The sequence below is a fragment of the Scyliorhinus torazame genome, chromosome 22, assembly GCF_047496885.1.
Source record: "Scyliorhinus torazame isolate Kashiwa2021f chromosome 22, sScyTor2.1, whole genome shotgun sequence".
NCBI classification, from domain to species: domain Eukaryota; kingdom Metazoa; phylum Chordata; class Chondrichthyes; order Carcharhiniformes; family Scyliorhinidae; genus Scyliorhinus; species Scyliorhinus torazame.
The window spans coordinates 83,312,498-83,334,880 of record NC_092728.1 but is presented as its reverse complement, the minus strand read 5'-3'; the positions used below and the strand labels follow the sequence as shown (position 1 = coordinate 83,334,880).

The 22,383-nt window shown below is 42.5% G+C and overlaps 1 protein-coding gene across 14 annotated transcripts in view; it reads right to left on the bottom strand.

The window, feature by feature from the left end:
* gapvd1 (GTPase activating protein and VPS9 domains 1) overlaps window positions 1-22,383 on the bottom strand; it is a 174,249-nt gene that overhangs the window by 59,223 nt on the left and 92,643 nt on the right. For 10 of the 14 annotated variants that reach the window (XM_072488468.1, XM_072488469.1, XM_072488465.1 and 7 more), the window contains 4 exons: window positions 14,478-14,558; window positions 12,013-12,173; window positions 8,788-8,917; window positions 7,415-7,540 (listed from right to left, as the gene is read on the bottom strand). In XM_072488468.1, coding sequence (XP_072344569.1) covers window positions 7,415-7,540; window positions 8,788-8,917; window positions 12,013-12,173; window positions 14,478-14,558 — 498 coding nt within the window. The remainder of the gene's footprint in view (window positions 1-7,414; window positions 7,541-8,787; window positions 8,918-12,012; window positions 12,174-14,477; window positions 14,559-22,383) is intronic. The other 4 variants (XM_072488474.1, XM_072488475.1, XM_072488477.1 and 1 more) reach the window with 1 other exon arrangement.

Genomic DNA, 22,383 nt, shown 5'->3' with positions numbered 1-22,383 from the left:
CCCGCCCACAGCCCACGTATCCCCACCCTCCCCAACATGTCCACCCCATCCACTGACTCAACCTCGACTCCACCCCCGAACTCTAGACTCCGCCCCAGAACGCCCACAAACAGCAGCGACAGCGACTGTGACACAGGCAATAGCCACAGCACGCCTCCCTACTATCCCCATGCAACAGGACCCACACCCAGCGAATCTGATCCCTTCCTAATCACATTCCTTGACAAACCTCACCAAAGACCACCGCCCTACGATGACGACCCCGACTCCGTCCCCACAAAATTAGATACAATTTTTTGGCACCGTGACAATTCATACAGGCTCATCCGAAACGACGAGATGGACCCCAAGTCACACCATGCAGCTTTATCAACCCTCATCCATTCAAGAGTATGGCATCCGGGAGAAGATGATGACTTTGAGTCTGACTCCCAAAACGAGAACCCCTTTGCGACCCTGTTCGCAACTGATAACTGAGCTGTCCAGATGATGTTTCAAAGGAACTGCTTGGGAGAAACGGTGTCCTTTCTGATGGAACCTGCACCATTTTTCGTTCAATGTTTGTTCGTTAGTGTTAACGTTACGTGTTGTTTGAATGGAACAAGTTTGTCCCTGACAATAGTTCAGAGGAACTAGTCTGTTGACAGACACCAATCATAACTACTCTCCTGATACGAAGGTAATCACGAGAGGCAGCCCCCACGACGACCACATTCTTACCAGTCTTGCCGGTTGCTCAGGCAGTGGAGAAACGGCATTGGTCTCCACCCTGCCTGAGGACCCCCCTCTGGTCAGCTACGCTCGGGTAGAGCACATACGGCATTGACCACCGTCCTACCCGGGGATTCCATCGAACTCTTACCCGTACACACCCCATTTATGGCTCATTATGTTCAAAATTCTTTTGTTTGGTTTTGGCAACCTATGGTTGCTTCCCTCTGCTATTTACATCCTCAAACACTAGGATGGTAAATCACACAGGCTGTGAGACGGCTTGCAGTACGGCAGTATTTTCTTAGATGTCTAGTCCAAATTTTTGGGTTAAAAATTATTTTTATTTTTTTTATAAATTGAGAGAGTCGCACATGGTGACCAATTATAAAGGGAAATTGGCACTAAAAGACAGACATGCTAACAATCAAGATATTACACAAGACAGTAACAGATATTATGCTTGTGTCCATAGAACTCTGGAACCTCAGGCACTCCAGAGGAAGAAAAAGAAGAGAACAATGAAGACGTCATACGTGTTTTTCGGCGTTATTGTAATTTGTATCCGGTTCTGTGCGGATGCAAACCCCCTGACCCCAACCCCCCCCCGGCCGTCAATGATTCACTTCCCTATAGCACCTAGAGCCCAGTGACAAGTAACAACACACCATCATGGTGTGATACGTTTATAACATGGTACTCCCTTTCATACGTAATTGAATCCCTTTTAGTATTGGCGATATTCTGCAGCATCGTGCAGACTATCCGCATGAGGAAATGGCGAAGGAGAGCCTACCGCTCTCGCAACCCGGTATACAGGATGAGTTCCCCTATTTTCGGTTTTCACCAGGCCCCCGAACCCCTTGATCTACAATAAAGGACATTCCCGAGGACTTCAAAAGATGGGACATGTTACCGCTCTCGCAGGCGGGTAGAGTGCAGTCGGTCAAAACGGTGGTCCTTACGAGGTTTCGGTTTGTGTTTCAGTGCCATCCCATCGTGATCACCAAGGCCTTTTTCAAGAGAGTAGGTAGGAGTATAATGGGGTTTGTGTGGGCGAATAGGATGCAGAGGGTAAGGAGAGGGTTCCTGGAACGAAGTAGGGACCGAGGAGGGATGTCGCTGCCAAACCTAGGGAGCTACTACTGGGCAGCAAATGTGGCAATGATCCGCAAGTGGGTGATGGAGGGAGAGGGGGCGGCATGGAAGAGAATGGAGATGGCGTCCTGTAAAGGAACGAGCCTGGGGGCGTTGGTGACGGCACCGCTGCTGCTCTCGCCGACAAGGTACACCACGAGCCCGGTTGTGGCGGCAACGCTAAGGATCTGGGGCCAGTGGAGACAGCACAGGGGTGCAATGGGAGCCTCGGTGTGGTCCCCGATCAGGGGTAACCACCGGTTTGTCCCGGGGAAGATGGACGGGGGTTCCAGAGCTGGCAGCGGGCGGGGATTAGAAGAATGGGGGACCTGTTCATTGACGGGACGTTTGCGAGCCTAGGGGCACTGGAGGAGAAGTTCGAGATACCCCCGGGAAATGCCTTTAGTTATATGCAGGTGAGGGCGTTTGTGAGGCGACAGGCGAGGGAATTCCCGTTGCTCCCGGCACAAGAAATTCAAGACAGGGTGATCTCGGGTGTATGGGTCGGGAAGGGCAAGGTGTCGGCAATACACCAGGAGATGAAAGAAGAGGGGGAAGCGCTGGTAGAAGAGCTGAAGGGTAAATGAGAGGAGGAGCTGGGGAAGGAGATTGAGGAAGGTCTGTGGGTTGATGCCCTAGGTAGGGTTAATTCCTCTTCCTCGTGTGCCAGGCTTAGCCTGATACAATTTAAGGTGGTTCACAGAGCGCACTTGATGGGGGCGAGGTTGAGTAGGTTTTTGGGGGTAGAGGACAGAAGATGTGGATGGTGCTCAGGAAGTCCGGCAAACCATGTCCATATGTTTTGGTCATGCCCGGCACTGGAGGGGTTCTGGAGAGGAATGGCGGGAGCAATATCTCAGGTGGTGAAAGTCCGGGTCAAGCCAAGCTGGAGGCTAGCAATATTTGGAGCAGTGGACGAATCGGGAGTGCAGGAGGCGAAAGAGGCCGGCATTCTGGCCTTTGCGTCCCTAGTAGCCCGGTGAAGGATCTTGCTAATGTGGAAGGAGGCGAAGCCCCCCAGCGTGGAGGCCTGGATAAATGACATGGCTGGGTTCATTAAGCTGGAGAGGATCAAGTTTGCCTTGAGAGGGTCTGCGCAGGGGTTCTACAGGCGGTGGAAACCGTTTCCACACTATCTCGCGGAGCGTTAGAGGAAGGTCGGTCAGCAGCAGCAGCTACCTGGGGGGGTGGGGGGGGGGGTCCTGGGAAGGGGGGGGGGGGATTGGGGATTGCCTGGGAGGGTGGATGAGCAAGTGATAACATGAAGGGTTGGGGAAACTGGCACGTGCGGGAGAGAGCCAGTGTACAAAGCTATGTAAACATATCATTTTGCCATGTATATATCTTGCTCTGTGCAATTTCTTGCTATTTTCTTACCGGGGGGGGGTTATTGTTTGTAAGGGAGAAAAATTGTGTTAAAAAACTTTAATAAATATATTTTAAAAAAATAAATAAAGGACATTCATTCGGCGTCATTTTGTGAATAAAGACAACAGAGAGAATGTAAACCTCTGTGCTTGACTGCCAAGCCAGAGAAACTTGTGTTGCTGCTATTTGTACATTTAAAGTGTTTGAGTGAGGATAGTTTATTGAGGACAGTTAGAGGTACCGTTTTTTAATGTTGCAATGCATGCCCCTGTTGGGACATAGCGCCACTTAGAATTGTTAAGTTAAAAATTTTCATACATAGTTATGGTCAGTGTAGAGGCCATGGAATAGTGCTTGCTGGGTCAGGGAATGAAGACGACGCAGTTATGTGATCCTTCACGCTTCGCGTTAGGGATCACAAGGAGGGTGTGTCCCGACTTTAAATGGAAGTCCGCAAAGAATGCAGGGAAATTCAGCCAAGCCAGGAAAAACTAGCAGGTGCAAAGTTTCCGGTATATTAGAACTTGCAGAAACCCAGACAGCACTGAAACCAACAGCCATCTGCATATTAATGAGCGATCCCCGGGAACAATTTAAACATTTACGGTGAATAAGGCCAAGCCAGACTCCTCGGCGCCAGCAGTAGCCAAGACAAAGAAAGGCCAACGGACACTCAGGGACCGCCCAGCGATCAGGGAACGGCTCCAGTATTAGAGAAATCGATCCAAGTGATCGGAATGTAGTCCAATCACTTGGAACCAGATACGGGGTCCGCCCCGAATGCTGTGAAGCCCCTGGGGACTATAAAGTAGAGTCCCCAAGTTCAATTCACTCTTCTTGGCAGGGTCACTCAGCAGCGCGAAACAACCCCTGACAGTGACCTGCCTAGCTGCCGCACCAACCAAGTAAGTCTCCAGTCAACGCACGCTACGAGATAGGCACTCCTAGCTACCAGTCCATACCAGCTTTTGAATCCTGCAGACTCAGAATCGAACAAATGGCCATTTGTTCCCCTGGCCTGGTGGGCCACTTCCGAAGCTAAGTATAGGACTTTTAGTGATAGAGATAGTCTAGTAAGTAGAGTTTTATGCATGAGCAGTGATTGACTGTGTATAATAAATGCGTTTTGATTTGAATCTTACTAATTGGTGTGTCGAGTTATTGATCAGTACTCGAACTTAAACCTCATGGCGGTATCATAAAGATACCTGGCGACTCTACAGTAAAGGTTATAGAAACAGAGCAAATTAAGTAAAGACACAACGAGCAACGAATTAAGAGCCAACCAAAGTTAGCAACACTTCACATAAAGAAATGCTTGCTATAATAACCCCATTTTAAAAATGCCACCCCATGCAACTCAAAATTATATCTTGACCCCACACTGCAACAAGTACCAACTCTCTCATCAATTGTGGAAATGATTTCCCCAAAGCCAAAAATAAAATTTAAGCAGCAAATATCTATCCCCAGAGAATACTGCAACGTCAAAATTAAAAGTTGGAATTATCAAAACCTTTCTTGCTTTCTGCACAAATCTCTTGCTTTGATCTGATTTTTTAAAAAAAATTTTAAACAGCTGCAACATTGACAAGAACAAACAACAAAGAAAAATACAGCACAGGATCAGGCCCTTCGGCCTCCAAGCCTGCGCCGACCATGCTGCCCGTCTAAACTAAAATCTTCTACACTTCTGGGGTCCGTATCCCTCTACATTTAGACAAAACTTTATTTTCCTGGCTCCATTTGCAGTATTTCCAGTCAACTAATTTCTGGATAATCAGAGTTTCAGAAAGACTAGTATTCCCCACTGTTGGACATTGGTAGTCATCAAGATGCTTTCATGGCAACAGCAACAGAATCATGATGCTTTGCCTTGAGAACAGAAGATGAGGGCAGGGGTTAAACAGTTGGAGTAGATGCACCAGTTCCCAAAAACTGCATGCACCATCCCGAGATGTATGTCTTCAAACAAACAGAAAAAAAAAGTTCCAATATTTTATTCATAAGTACTGGGCACTGATGTGGGTGGTCACATATGATCAGTCTCTCACTCACCAAATGAGAGAATGAAAAGAAAAAAAAAAACTTTTCATCTTAATGCCACATGGGTTGCTCGTCATGATTGGTTTAATAAACATTTGGAAAGCATAAAACTATACAGGGGAGTGGATTTGAATTCCACCAGATCAGACTTTGTGGTTAATGCCAACTACTGCTGTTTGACCGATGAGAAGGAGCAATGCAACAATAAAAAAAAGCTCCATTCAACTCCCAGCTCCCATCTAATTTACTAAGCTGCAGATAGGAAACATCCCGGGCTTTACAGACATATGTAAACCATTTTTTAAAAAAATACGATATCTCACTGTATCGAAGTAATGAAGGACCATGCCTAATAGAATATTTTCACTTTACACCCATGTTTGGAAGCCATATCCAATGCAGAGCTCATCTACGTTAGCCTCACCATAATCATAAAAGATCCACACAAGTCTGTCCCTATGCTCAGGACTGAAGCACAGTAAAATGCACTACAACTTTCCTACTTCGAAAAAAGTAGTCAGCATGAAAACCTGAATCCTCAATGCTTTGTAAAAATATCCTATCGAATTGTTGCATGCTCTTTTGTGGTGAAACAATATGCCAGTGCACCAAGCTGCTAACATGGCATTGCTGATGGAGTTATCACATCCGAGGTTCCCAAAAATGGCCATCAACATTTTGTACAAATTGCACTTATGATCTCCATATACAAAGAAATCAAGTAATCACCACAAAATCTGAGCCAGGGGAACAGTTCAAGCAACGAGTTCTGTGAGGTTATCATTTAAATTCAGAGTTCTTGACTAAGCCTGCCACCTACTACCCAGGTCCAGCACATCAGTGTCCATGCCTTAAATAGCAGTAGACGAAAGCAGTGAACTCTGTCCCAATACTCAAGACCCAGAACTCCCCATCCTCGATTGCATGTGTAGCAGAGATTAATTGCAATTTATGCTCGCTTTGTGATCTCCAGGTTCACAGAATTTGATTTCCTCAACACATTTGTTGACAAATTCCCATCGTCATGAGTTGCATGTTCCACCCATACCATAAATTACAACTAAACAGGATTTAAAAGAAGCCTGAAGCAGAACTTGGTTAAACTTGGACCAGTATGTCAAAAAGTGGAGATCAGCAAACTCTGCAAGTATCTTCAGCACAATACATACTGAACACTGAACTTCACACTACAAGCATTCGACTGAATAGTTATGAAGAACGAGGTGCATCTTACTGCAGATGCTAGAAACATAGTGAAGCTAAGAATCTAAGCAACCTACCGCCAGAGACCAAGAACAGAAAATGCAGAACATAAGACCTCCTGAGGGATTTTCCAACCCCATCACCACCTTTAATAGCTCCAACCACAATTACCAAAATTTCCTTCTAATGTCACTGAACAAATTTTGAAAACAATAGGGTACTTCACCAGCCTAGTAGCAGTGATAGAATTCTAGCTTACACGAACAAGAAATATCTCCACAAAACCAACATACTCATTTAAAAGTACAAGAGGCAGAAGTGTTATACTCGAGGCAGCCAGGTGGTGAAGGATAGAACTGGAGCCTAGTCTTTATCTATTTATAAGCTTTTATTTGCAGATGCACATATTACAAACATGCATCTCCAAACCAACAACAGTTTCAGTCAATTCCTATATGCAAGGCAAGTGTATCCCCAGTTAATGCCTATCACCTGATTAAATAATAATAATCTTTATTATTGTTACAATTAGGTTATTTTAACACTGCAATTAAGTTACTGTTGAAATCTCCTAGTCACCACACTCCGGCACCTACTCTGGTACACAGAGGGAGAATTCTGAATGTCTAATTCACCTAACAAGCATGTCTTTCAAGACTTGTGGGGGGAAACTGGAGCAAATACCCAATTAATATACAATAAAGTACTGTGCAATCTGTACAAAAGCTTGAAATCCATTGGTATATATTTTGTGACCCAAAGAAGTGTATGAATTCTTATAAAACATAATTCTTGGGGGTGGTAGAGAAAGCATTAGTAGAATACAAGAGGTATAAGGTGAATCTGAATGAAATGAATCGTCTCAGTGGCTTGGCTCATAATGCCCTTTAAAATCCGGCTTTGCTGACAGAACGGTCAAACTGCATTACCATCACTCTGTTTTACTTACCTTGTTCATGTTCCAACAGCTGTAAAGCTTCAACACCATTACTCCCAGAAGGTCCTGCTCCTAGTTCAGAGACTGACTCCCCTTCCAGATCCAGTGAGGAAACAGAGTTTGAGCGGTTTGAAGGTCCTATTTGAAGTAAAAAGTCAATTAATTTAATTCCAATAGCAAATATAATTAAAGAGACAAGAAAATATCAAATGGGCTGATTTCATGACTTAGTACCCGATGAACATATTTTGCCAATCACATCTGTGCAGTTTGTTTGCTTTTAAAATCTTTCTCTCACCACTAGATTAATTCAGTCAAGTAACAGTACTCAAAAGGGGCAGCAAGGTGACGCCGTGCTTGGCACTGCTGCCTCACGGCACTGAGGTTCCGGGTTCGATCCTGGCCCGGGGTCATTGTCTGTGTGGAGCTCGCACGTTCCCGCCGTGTCAACGTGGGTCTCACCCCCACAACCCAAAGACGTGCAGAGTAGGTGGGATTGGCCACGCTAAATTGCCCCTTAATTGGGAAAAAAATGAATTGGGTACTTTAAATTTATTTTTTAAAAAGGGAAAAAGAGTAACGGTACTCAAGGCCTTAATGAACAAATTGAACAGTGGTTATAACAGGCAACATATTCACCCACAATAATGTAAATAGGACACAATAATAAAAAAAGTTAGCTCTCCAACGCAAACAAACAGGTTAAATGATTCTTTAAGCTAGTTTTTAAAATGTATTTTTGGACAATGTGGTGGCTTTAACTGCAAAGGATTGGCACCAATATTAAAACTCAGCGTTAGAAGTACCAAATAATTCTATTGCCACAAAATGTTCACAGTAAATACATAATATGGTTTCACATTCAACAATTTACAACGGTAGTCAGTTATTTCCAATTTCTACCCAATGTTAATATTGGTGTACCAAGAAGCATTACTCAATCCAATTTGAAAACAATTCAGTCACAGAACTATCAAGCCACAGTGCTTCATCTACAGGCCCAGACAAAAAGCACATGAAAATCGGAAAGGTGCGATTTGGAGGGGTTACCAGAAGCTTGATGAAAGAGATGATTTTTCACATTCAAGAACAGTGGAATGGAAAAAGAGCTTAAGGACCCGACAAATCAATGACAAAAAGCTGTGCCACTAACGGTAAAGCAAAGAGGAAGGTCGCACAAAAGAGGCCAGATTCAGAGTAACAAGCAAATGGGTGGAGGGCAAGAACATGAGGATAGAAGTGGCTAAGTGACAGGCTGGGGTGAAACCATGAAGGATTTAAAGACGAGGACAAGGATTTTAAAAGTGAAGTAAAAGGGAACTAATGGGATCTAGGGTAATGGAAGACTGGGACTTAGTATTCGCCCATCAGAAGAAAAGCCTCACCTTCTGATATTCCCTCCAGATTATCGCTGCAGAGGGAAAAACGCAGAGTTTTATCTGGTTTGCCATGCAGTTTTCCATCCTCTACAGGCACTTCTCCCTGCCCACTCTCAGCAAGCTGCATGCTCAACACCTGATCAAAATAAATGAATTAGTCCAGAAAAACTTAAATAAGTTGAGATTTGGTTATCTAATTTGGTAATACAGTCTATTGTTAAATTAGTTATTCAATTGTAACTATTAGATAATGTAAATGTTTTAACACAAAACCCATATTTTCTTAAGATTTAAATTTAAAACACTGATAATTTAACTATTTGCAAGCATTATACATTCAAATTCAATACTATCAATTAAGTTTAAATTACAATGAACGCATAATTAATCAAATTTATTGTTGGGTGCAATTGGTTTGGGATTGCCAATTGATTTGAGGACACTATTATACTGCTGCTGGCACATAAAGTGTTCTAATTGTCGGATTTATCCGGTGGCCGTAAAGATGCAATCTGATTTCACTCAAAGCCCCGATCTACTCTATCAAAACAGATTACCTGGTCATTTCACTCATTGCCTTGTGCGAGATCTAACTACGTGCAAATTAGCCATCCCATTTGCCTGAAGTACCAGGATGACACATTGAAAATATTTAATTGCTGTGAAATGCTTTGGGGTGTGCCAAAGATGTGAAAGAATCAACATAATAACAAGTTCATTGGCAGAAGCCCACCAATGTGAACTGAAAAATAACAGAAGAAAAATAATTTAATTAAACTGAATGGTAAACCTGGTCAAATTAAATTTATAACTTCTGAAAATGAACATTTTCTTTTTGCTGTTGTTACCCATGTAACACCATTTTATCCTGAAGACCAGAAAGTGAAAAGTAACTTTTCATGTAATTGCAGCAATTCAGAACACAAAAACAAAATAGTGAAGAGAAGTTTGCTGCCCAAACTTTTTAAAAATTCCTTCCGTGCATATTTCGGATTCTTTCTTCACAATAGCGGAGCAAATTCAACAGCTTTTAAAAAAGGGATTTTTAATAAAATGGCCACAAGGTGGTGCAAATAACTTTCCTCACTCCTTCCAAAAGCTGGAACAGTTTGCAATTTTCTCTGCATAAATTGATGCGTAAGTGCCACTGCGGTTTGTTTTTTGGTAAACAAAAATCAAGAAACATGCTTGGGTTCGATAATGAAACACAGAAGGGAAACACTGAATGCAGAACTGCAATGACAATATTTGAGGGGCTGAGAACACAGCACCACAGTTGTGGACAAAATGCATTATACAAGTAATTGTGGTAACTGAAAGTCACTGCACTCTGGGCCTCAAGGGAGTGCATAAAACACAGAATAAATGCTCAATTCTACAACAAATTAACATACAGCAGGGTGAGTTTTAAAAATCAAATTTGCTGGGGGGGGGGGGGGGGGGAAGGATTGCAGCCTAATTCTTGCAGGTGCACAAGGTTTTCTTTAACTCTTCCATCACACCACCCCCAACAACTCTGCAGAGCAAACAAGTTTTTGTGCCTCAAGTCAACGTTTAAGGAGGACAGAATTTTAGAGTTAACTGATGCAATTCTGCTTCTTATTGATCACAAATAAATCATTTGTTTTTAAAATTGAGAGAAAACAATCAGGTTACTTTTACAAAAATGTTAGTTTTACTTTCAATTTTGCAATTCATGAATATCGGTCAAAATAATTTTCCCTGTGCAGTTAAAATCATGCATCAATTCTTGGAGCAGGACTCAATTTTTTTTTAAAATGAGAACTTTTGCGTAGTAACATATGGAGGTGATGGTGCCTACTTCGGAGTGTACAAATTATTTTTCTCTCCCAGTTGCCTGATTACCAAGTTATATTAGCTCATGGATGGTAGACAAGCAACCAGACCCCAGTCATCCACAATTTCCATGTTCAATGAGCAGCTAGGATATGAGTGAGCCTCAAATACTATAATTGTTTCTTCCAATGCTCTCACATTTACCCAAAAGCAGATGTGACAACCCAGTGGAAAAGGAAACAAACCCACTCTAATAAGGACAGACCCAAGTTCTATTATTTGCATATTTCTTGAAACTTCACACATTCATTATAGGTCTGACTAATGTACAGCACATTTGAGACTTGAGCTCATTCAAGTTATTAATTTGTGAATTACATGGTGTATGGTACCCAGGTGACGCAGTGTTTCAGCAGGTCTCCATCACTATCTCCTAGTCTCAACGGTTCATGAAGATTCATCACTTTTTAAATCCGCCATGGTTGTCAGGTAACGCATCTCAACGTACTGCTAGTTGTTCAACAAGCTGACTTGCATCACAATGTCAAATAAAGAAATCAACCAACGGGTAAATTAAAATAATCACATGAAAACATGATTATAATGCTGCTTTTGTCAACGATGATTCTTGCAGCAATCTCCTGTGCTAAACAGAAGCATCTGAAGCCACGATACTTCAGAATTAATAATACATTCAAAGTCAATTCCTTGCAAATTCACATGCCCGAGGTATTTCTCAGAACTTTTGAGCAGGATATTTTTGCAACCAACTTTCTAAAACATCAGTATGTTTGCCCACCCAGTAAACTCAGTTTCCTCCTCAAGCTTGTCAGGATGATTTGAAAATGTAATTCAGTCCAACTGAAAAGTTAAGTTATCAAGGACGTTTCAGTCCCATCTTGCATAATTTTTAGCACTGCCATTCTGTCAAAGCATTTGTGTGAAAGCGATGGGATGCTCTACATTATTTGCTGCAGCAACATTCTGCAGTAAATTTCACCTTTATTGTGCCTTTAACATCAAAAGCATCCCAAAACACTTGAGGTGAAACTTATGGAAATAGTAGTACAAGATTAAAAATAGGTGACTAAAAACAGGAGAGAAAGGCTTTGAGGGAGCTTTGGAAAGCAGGATGAGAGTTAACAGAGGGTTTCAGTTGGAGTACAAGACAGAGTATAGGTTTGAATATACAATGAGAATTAGAGCAGCTCTGTCCTTTAATTATTCTTCTCTTATTAATGCTTATATAATCAAGCCATCTGTATTCATTAAAATGATTAGGTGGGGCAGGGAGAATTTTCCTCAAATGTTAAGAAAGGAGTTACTTGAATTAGTTCAGAATAACTGGTCACGATCCACCTACTTAATTTCCCCAAAATACTGGGATCTTGGAACACAAAACTCTGAGCAAATCTGCGTCATTTAGGAATATACCTCATTTTCTGACATCATGCCTGGTGACATCTGTGATGTAATACCCAGTGAAATGACCAATACTTCTTCAGGCTGGACCTCCTGTACGGGCTCCTGAGTTGAACTTTCATGTTCAAAGTGTTGATCTTTTGCTTCATTTGTCCGGTTTCGGTTCCTTCCAGCTGCAAAAGAACAAGAAATCAGCTCGAGTCTCAGCTTACTAAAATCACTAAAAACAGAGATGGATTCAACGTTTCTAAACTCCACTAAAAGAACCTCAACATTGCTCACAGTGCATACGCACACAAGTAAATAACCATCACCCAACTGGGTAAATCACAGACTACGATGTCTATATTAGAACTGGATTGGGGGTCATCAGTGCAAGGACTGTGGTGATTCACAATAATGATTCCAGCATCATCCATTGGAGTAACTTGGGATGAGCATTAATTCCCAAAGTTATCCACATCACTTAATTAATTACTTAGCTAGTGCCAAGTAATTAATTAATTGGAATTAATCTAAGCAACATTTACTCAATTTAAAAGAGACATTATCTTTATGAGCAGGGATGTGGCAAAAGCCTTGTTTTTGGGCGAGGACTTCAGGGCACTTCATGTCTCTCGGGTGATCGCATGTGTCTGTGTCACAAGTGTCCTCGGCTACGCCACTTTGAGCTCAAGGTTTCCGAGCTTATAGGGCATCTGGAATCACTGAATCAGAGCATCATGGAGAGTTTCCAGGATCGCACTTTCCAGGTGGTGTTCCGGACCACCCAGAAGAGTAGGAAAGGGCAGGTAGTACAGACATCTTCAGGGTGTGTGCCAATCGCAAACTAATGCTCTGCATGAAACACTGCTAGAATTGGCGATGCCCTGAAGGAATGCAGCCCAGACCATGACACCAATGGGCAAAGGTGAGTACAGAAAGGAACAAAGTGTAGAAATGCTGCTGTCATAGGAAGTTCCGATGATGTGGAGATGCTGGCGTTGGACTGGGGTGAGCACAGTAAGAAGTCTCACAACACCAGGTTAAAGTCCAACAGGTTTGGTTCGAATCACTAGCTTTCGGAGCACAGCTTCTTCCTCAGGTGAATAGGAAGTTCCATAATTAGGGGGACAGATAGGCATTTCTGCAACCATCATTGTGAGTCTCACATTTTATGTGCCTCCCTGGTGTAAAAATAAACACAAATGCAAGTTTGGACCAAGGATGTAATGAAGTCCAGAATAGTGGTCGGAGCAAAACCCAAATAGAGCATCAGTGAGCAGGCTATCAATAAGTAAATGCTGTTGTTGACTCCTTCAGTTACTTTGCTGGTGATTAATATGACAATAATTGCCTGGTCTTGATTTTTGGACAGGGTATACCTGAGCAATTTTCCACATCGTTGAATAGATGCCAATATTGTAACTGTACTGGAGCAGCTTGGCTAGAGGCATTACTTGCTCTGGAGCACAAGTCGTCAGCTCTGCAGCGAGGAATTTGTCAGGAGCTGTAGCTTTTCCAGTGCTCTCAACCGTTGCTTGACAGTAAATCAAACTGGCTGAAGGTTGGCATCTATGAAGGCCAAAAGGCATCATACAGTCAATATTTCTGGCTGAAGATGGCTGCAAATGCTTTAGCCTGGTTTTCTGCACCCATCTGTTGGCTCTGCCATAATTGACAAGGAGATGTTCACAGAACCTCCCTATTCCATTTAGCTATCTACAGCATGCCTGCAAATCCTGTGGTTTAGCTTCACCATGTTGGCAGCCAACTTTCAGATACACCTAGTGCTGCTCCCAGCATGCTCAATGTACCCTCTTCATTGAACAAGGGCTATCTGACTTGATGGCAATGGAGAAGTGAAAGATATGCCAGGCTATCAGATTACAGATTGTGATGGTATACAGCTATATTGCTGCTACCCAGACTACTTCACGTGCTCAATTTTGAGATGCTAGATCTGACGGAAAGTTTCTGCCACCAAATTGCAACTGAAGACTTGAGACAGTTGAAGCAGTTTTTTTTAATAAAACCCACATCTCAGTGACACAAGTACTATATTTTAAACCACAGTGCTTAAATAGCCGCTCTTTCAAGTATTCAGATTTTTATTTAAATACAGCATACAAAATATTTAATATCATTTCACAGACTAAGGCTAGTAACATTTGAAACTAAAAACATTTACTAAATGTCAAGAATAAGCATCCTGATCCACCAATGTAATAAGTTTCATTATTTGACTGAATTAAAACGGATTTGAAAAGTTAGTTCGCAATTTCTTTTTTTTTTTTATAAACTGTGTTCTATTTTTCCATTGAATTCAGAAAACAGCTGTTTTTTCTAAGCAGCAGTCAAAATGGAAAAGAAACCAGAATAAAAGACATTGAACATGCATTTTAGCAATTACAAACGAGTGGTTCTAAATCATCCCAGGGTTCTTGGCATAAGTCTAGGATTTCTGGCACCTTCTAGCAGAAAGAAGTGTTACCCACCAAACGGAGTTACAAGGGGAATATGAGCGGTCAGATTTGTAGCGGAGGTGTCCCAGGCGGTAATGGCTGCTAATTGTTGTCCTGGGTGTAGGCAGCATTAAAAGGGAAATCAAATGCATGTTAATCATTTAAATCAAAATTCATAACCACTGCCAAATTATGCATATTCTTTGATTTTTTATACAAAAAGAATCAAAAGCCTATGAGTATTAATACTACAGTCCTTGTTTGCAATGGACAAAACTGTGAACATTTCCTGAACGGAGTATTCTTTTTCACGAAAAGAGTTTACGAAGGCTCATTTGCAACATCAAGTCTAACTTGCATTAATTTGTGAGGGTTCCAAGTCAAACGTGGTGGATAATTAGCACTCAGGCTGTTTGCCAATCAAAGAAAAACAAAAGGAAGCTTTTTTCCTTCAGATTATTAAAAGTGGTATGGTTGCAGTTGCCAAAATTGGCAGGGTGCCCTCAAGTTATAAACACACTGATCACGCAAGAAATGTTCGAAAACCAGCTGCAATGTGAATGTTGGAATCAGCCAACAACTCAGCATGCATAACATGCACAGGCAAGGAATTCTATTCCACCAAATGAATATCAAGTCGAATGACATTGTTCTCAACAAGGTAATGCAATTCTGACAACTGTCTCTAAGGGGGTGGGGGGGGGGGGGGGGGGGGGGAGAAGAGCAGTAGGATTGGGTATGTTTTACATCTAGTCAAACATGCTACTATTTTGTCTGGATACACATCAATTTTAGCTTCAATGCTGCCAAGAAATATTCTGTTTGCGCTTGAGCCTAAGAGTGAACTTTTTGCCGATTTGAAAGAGGAACATAATGGAAACTATTTTTTCTTAATATTGATTTCAGCTTCCTGTGTGCCATGAACAGAAAAACGATATCAATACATTAATGTTCAACTGATTAGAAATGTATATTTCCATATTTACAGCAATACACTTAAAGCAACTTCAATTCAGATCCTTTGCTTTAATTTGATGTATGAATGGAGACCCCGCATTTCATTACACAAAATGGAAGTGTGGGGAACTTGGATTGTAAACATGGCAAAATGGATTAGACCAGACAAAAAATATTTAGTTTCAGCTGACAATTGCCAAGCTTCAAGATAGATAGAGCTGCTGAAAAAAACCTTTTAAAAAGTAACAATGTTAATATTCATCAATAAAACAAGAATAGGCCTACACGACTATGTCTTGCTGATCATGAATAGGCCTCTTGATCAGCAAGAGGGCACGATGATTGACCTGATCTTCATGCTCCCTAGATGAGAAAATCAGGTTGTGTTGCTGCTCCTCATAGCTAACTAATTACTCTTGCTGGAAACAAACAAGATTGTGATGTTTGTGTGGTAATTATGTTACAACACCAGCATTGCAGGAATGAGTGTAAAATTGGTCAGGAGAATCAAGACAACAAAAAAAATTCTGAGAAGTTGGCTTAATTAAAAGTCTAAAAGTGTCGTATCAACCAAATCTAGAGACACCAAACTTGTAATCATGGTGTACTCTTAACTACTTTCTGAAGTAGGTAGCAGGGAAATGATGGATAGGCAATAGATGCTGGTCTTGCCAGTGATACCCAAATCCTGAGAATGAATTATCAAAACAAAATTCAGGCTCAGCTGGGATACCCTCACTAAAGGAATAAGCCTGTCAAAAGGGGGCGGCAATGTGGTTAGCACTTCTGCCTCACAGTGCCAGAGACCAAGGTTCAATTCCGGCCTCATCTGTATGGAGTTTGCATGTTCTCCCAGTGTCTGCATGGGTGTCGTACGGGTGCTCCGATTTGCTCCCACAATCCAAAGATGTGCAGCTTATGAGGATAGGATGGGGGAGTGGGCCTAGGTAGGGTGCTCTTTCAGAGGGTTGGTGCAGACTAGATGGGCTGAATGGCCTCCTTCTGCACTGGAGGGATTCTAACAGTCGCTAGCTAGACTGATATATGATAGTCATTGAGTAAAGAACTGGAAAGCGCTTATGGTACTATGCCCCAAACATAAATCAGAGCGATGAAAAGGAGAGCAGAAACCTGTTAGCAGAAAGCAGCTGTTAAAATAATACAAATGACCAAAGAATCTGGTTTACAAATGTGTACACTGACTGAAAGGCATGGTACTCCATAAACAGATATGTCCTTATGGGCAGGATAGGCAAAGCAATTTACTTAGGGTGAGGGGAATGTGTATTAAGGCCATAAGACACAGGAGCAGAATTAAGCCATTCGGCCCATCGAGTCTGCTCCGCCATTCAATCATGGCTGATATGTATCTCATCCCCAAAACCCCCCCATCCCCTTATTAATCAAGAACCTATCTACCTCTGTCTGAGAGACACTCAGTGATTTGGCCTCCACAGCCTTCTGTGGCAATGAGTTCCACAGATTCACCACTGAAGAAATTCTTCCTCCTCTCGGTTTTAAAGGGTCATCGCTTCTGTCTGAGGCTGTGCCCACGGATTCTAGTTTCTTATACGAGTAGAAATATCCTCTCCACATCCACTTTATCTAGGTCTCTCAGTATTCTGTAGGTTTCAATGAGATCCCTCCAGCCCACTCTACAGGTGTGGTACAGCAGAAATGGAAACGTTTTTTTTTTTTTTTTTTAAAGCAACACAATGTTTATTCTATGAACTCAAGTTAACCTTTTTAAAACAAACAGTGAACATCTTAGCAACCATTAATTCAAATACAACCCCCAAAGACTTCAACACTGAGTAAACCTTTAAGCTTCCCTTTTTAACATCCATACAACTTAAAAACAAAACCTTTATCAGAAGTACATCAGGTTAAAGTCACTACTGAATACATTTATAATTCTGAATTCACCAAATGAACAAGAGGTAGTCTTTTGATGGCAGAGAGAACAGCAGTACACCTGCTTGGTCTGGCTTCAGCTCCAACACTGAAAACAAAATTAAAACACACCCTGCAGCCTGCTCAAAAACGAAAGTAAAAAGCTGACAGACAGCCCAGCTCCACCCACTCTGACATCACTGCAGTAGTAAACACCCATTTCTTAAAGGTACTCTCACTACAGATATGTATATACACACCCATTTATAAACACCCATTTTTTAAAGGTACTCTCGCATGACACCTCCCCCCCCCACCAGAAAAATAAATAAACCAGCAACTTCAAGATGGTTTCATTTTTCGCCTTTTTACTATCCTTTAAAAAAAGGCACACTGTAAATATACTTTTTCATTTTGAAAACACACAAACAGGTATAATAATATAGTCCATTTCTGTTTTGTTTTTCTTCCTCCAACTGAAATTGCTTCCGTTCATCCCAAAGCATCGGCTATCACGTTTTCTCGCCCTGTCACATGTACTATTTTTAAATGAAATGGTTGCAACAATAAACTCCAGCGAAACAGCCGTGCATTGTTATTCCGGAATCGCTCCAAAAACGTCAACGGATTATGATCCGTATATATAACGGTGTCAGACGGATTGCTGGTCACATGAATGTGAAAATGTTGCAGCGCCAGCACCAAACTCAAAAGTCTCCTTTCTCAATCGTGGAATACTTTTTCTGGTGAGAATTCAATTTCTTTGAAAAATAACCAATAGGCCGCTCTAGCTCTTTGTTGTCGTCTTGTAGAAGCACCGCACCTATACCCACATCACTCGCATCAATTGCCACTTTGAAAGGGATGGCTAACACAGGAGCAGTGGTTAGCAGAGCCTTCAGGCTGTCAAATGCCTGTTCACACTCCGCTGTCCACTGGAATTTGTTACGCTTCTTGAGCAAGTCCGTCAGTGGAGTGACCACACTGCAAAATTGGGTACAAATTTCCGGTAAAATCCACTCATATCAAGAAATCGCATTCTTTCCCGTTGTGTCGAGGGTATCAGAAACTCCCCAATAACTTTTGTTTTAACATCCCGTGGGACCATTCGACCCTGTCCGATTGTACGGCCAAGAAAAGTGACTTCGGCCTTTCCAAATTCACTTTTGGCTAGGTTTATCACCAAACCCGCCTCCTGAAGTCGATCGAATAACTCCATCAGATGTTTCAAATGTTCTGTCCATGTCTGGCTGAAAATTACCAGATCGTCGATGTATACCGCACAATTGGGTAATCCTGAAACAACTTTGTTAGTTAACCGTTGAAATGTGCTGGTGCATTTTCCATGCCAAATGGCATAACTTTGAATTGGGATATGCCATCTGGAGTCACAAAAGCTGAGATCTCCTTCGCACTTTCGGATAAAGGTACCTGCCAGTAACCTTTAAGGAAATCCAGTTTGGAAATAAAAGCTGATTGTCCCACTTTCTCAATGCAATCCTCCAAATGTGGGATAGGAGAAGAGTCCGTTCTTGTAACTGCATTAACCTTCTATAGTCCACACACAACCGTTGGGTACTGTCTGGTTTAGGTACCATCACTATGGGTGATGTCCATTGGCTGCAACCCACTTCAATTATGCCATTTTTAAGCATACTCTCAATCTCTTTGTTAACCTGTGCCAATTTTAAAGGGTTAAGTCTGTATGGATGTTGGTTGATTGGAGCAGCATTTCCCACATCTACATCATGTATAGCCGTTTTAGTACTTCCCAATTTATCTCTACAAACTTCCCCACGTGATATCAATAACTCTTTCAGGTCAGTTTTTTCCCCCTCTGGAAGGTAACTCAACAATTTATCCCAACTTTTAAGAACATCCTCGCTTTCCAATTTAATTTGATGTATGTCAAATTCGCAGTCATCCGGATTTGGTTCGTCACTTTGAGGTAGAATCATTAAAACTGCACTCTCCTTCCCTTTCAAAGTACATTTTAAGCCTATTCACATGACACACTCGGTGAGTCTTCCTTCTATCAGGTGTTTTTACCACGTAATCCACCTCACTTAATTTCCTTTCAATCTGATAAGGTCCACAAAACTTTGCTTTTAAAGGGTCACCTACCACTGGCAAAACTTTACTTCCACTGGCAAAACTACGAACTTTGGATTTCTTGTCCACGACCCGTTTCATCACATTTTGTGCAACTTTTAAATGTTGTCTAGCCAATTCATCTGCTCTATTTAATCGTTCCCTAAAATTTGACACGTAATCCTATAATATAATTTCTGATTTCTCACTCGCCAATTTTTCCTTAATCAATTTAAGTGGTCCTCTTACCTCATGATCAAACATTAGTTCAAAAGGACTGAATTTGGTTGATTCATTAGGTGCATCCTTAATTGCAAACAGTACGAATGGAATTCCTTTATCCCAATCCCAGGTTCGGAGGAGGAGGAGCAGTCTCTGTCAGGAAGAGAACCTGACAACATCTAAGACACTCAGAAGGTAAGAGATTTTTACTCATTTTTACTTTTATACCTTTTTCAAATTGTGTGTGTCGGGGGGAAACTGAAGTGACATCACAGAAAAGCTGTGGCCTGAGTGGCTGGTTGGGAATCTACACTAAATTTAAAAAATTAAGCATTGGTAACTAATTAAACATAATTACTTAATTATAATTTAGAGGGGTATCTAAGCCAGAGATCGGAGAGTATTATATTTAGCTTTCGCATTTCTATTAGAAATCTAGCGCTAGGAAACAGATAGTTAACAGTAACTTTGAAAAAAAAAATTTAATATTTTTTTTTAAAAACATTTTTTTAATTTTAATTTTAATTAATTGACGCAATGTCAGTTAAAGGGGTGCAGTGCTCCGACTGTGAGATGTGGCAGGTCAGGGAGGCTTCCAGCGTCCCGGATGGCTTCATCTGCAGAAAGTGCACCCAACTGGAGCTCCTCACAGACCGCATGGTTCGGTTGGAGCAGCAATTGGATGCACTTAGGAGCATGCAGGTGGCGGAAAGCGTCATAGATCGCAGTTATGTAAATGTGGTCACACCCAAGGTGCAGGCAGAGAAATGGGTGACCACCAGAAAGGGCAGGCAGTCAGTGCAGGAATCCCCTGTGGTTGTCCCCCTCTCGAACAGGTATACCCCTTTGGATACTGTCAGTGGGGATAGCCTATCAGGGGAAAACAGCAGCAGCCAGAGCAGTGGCACCACGGCTGGCTCTGATGTTCAGAAGGGAGGGTCAAAGCGCAGAAGAGCAATAGTAACAGGGGACTCTATAGTCAGGGGCACAGATAGGCGCTTCTGTGGACGTGAAAGAGACTCCAGGATGGTATGTTGCCTCCCTGGTGCCAGGGTCCAGGATGTCTCCGAACGGGTAGAGGGCATCCTGAAGGGGGAGGGCAAACAGGCAGAGGTCATTGTACATATTGGTACTAACGACATAGGCAGGAAGGGGCATGAAGTCCTGCAGCAGGAGTTCAGGGAGCTAGGCAGAAAGTTAAAAGACAGGACCTCGAGGGTTGTAATCTCGGGATTACTCCCTGTGCCACGTGCCAGTGAGGCTCGAAATAGGAAGATAGAGCAGCTAAACACGTGGCTAAACAGCTGGTGTAGGAGGGAGGATTTCCGTTATCTGGACCACTGGGAGCTCTTCCGGGGCAGGTGTGACCTATATAAGAAGGACGGGTTGCATCTAAACTGGAGAGGCATAAATATCCTGGCCGCGAGGTTTGCTAGTGTCACACGGGAGGGTTTAAACTAGTATGGCAGGGGGGTGGGCACGGGAGCAATAGGTCAGAAGGTGAGAGCATTGAGGGGGAACTAGGGAATAGGGACAGTGGGGCTTTGAGGCAGAGCAGACAGGGAGACGTTGCTGAACACAGCGGGTCTGGTGGCCTGAAGTGCATATGTTTTAATGCAAGAAGTATTACGGGTAAGGCAGGTGAACTTAGAGCTTGGATTAGTACTTGGAACTATGATGTTGTTGCCATTACAGAGACCTGGTTGAGGGAAGGGCAGGATTGGCAGCTAAACGTTCCAGGATTTAGATGTTTCAGGCAGGATAGAGGGGGATGTAAAAGGGGAGGCGGAGTTGCGCTACTGGTTCGGGAGAATATCACAGCTGTACTGCGGGAGGACACCTGAGGGCAGTGAGGCTATATGGGTAGAGATCAGGAATAAGAATGGTGCAGTCACAATGTTGAGGGTTTACTACAGGCCTCCCAACAGTCAGCGGGAGATAGAGGAGCAGATAGGTAGACAGATTTTGGAAAAGAGTAAAAACAACAGGGTTGTGGTGATGGGAGACTTCAACTTCCCCAATATTGACTGGGACTCACTTAGTGCCAGGGGTTTAGACGGGGCGGAGTTTGTAAGGAGCATCCAGGAGGGCTTCTTAAAACAATATGTAGACAGTCCAACTAGGGAAGGGGCGGTATTTGACCTGGTATTGGGGAATGAGCCAGGCCAGGTGGTAGATGTTTCAGTAGGGGAGCATTTCGGTAACAGTGACCACAATTCAGTAAGTTTTAAAGTACTGGTGGACAAGGATAAGAGTGGTCCTAGGATGAATGTGCTAAATTGGGGGAAGGCTAATTATAACAATATTAGGCGGGAACTGAAGAACATAGATTGGGGGCGGATGTGTGAGGGCAAATCAACATCTGACATGTGGGAGGCTTTCAAGTGTCAGTTGAAAGGAATTCAGGACCGGCATGTTCCTGTGAGGAAGAAGGATAAATACGGCAATTTTCGGGAACCTTGGATAACGAGAGATATTGTAGGCCTCGTCAAAAAGAAAAAGGAGGCATTTGACAGGGCTAAAAGGCTGGGAACATATGAAGCCTGCGTGGAATATAAAGAAAGTAGGAAGGAACTTAAGCAAGGAGTCAGGAGGGCTAAAAGGGGTCACGAAAAGTCATTGGCAAATAGGGTTAAGGAAAATCCCAAGGCTTTTTACACCTACATAAAAAGCAAGAGGGGAGCCAGGGAAAGGGTTGGCCCACTGAAGGATAGGCAAGGGAATCTATGTGTGGAGCCAGAGGAAATGGGCGAGGTACTAACTGAATACTTTGCAT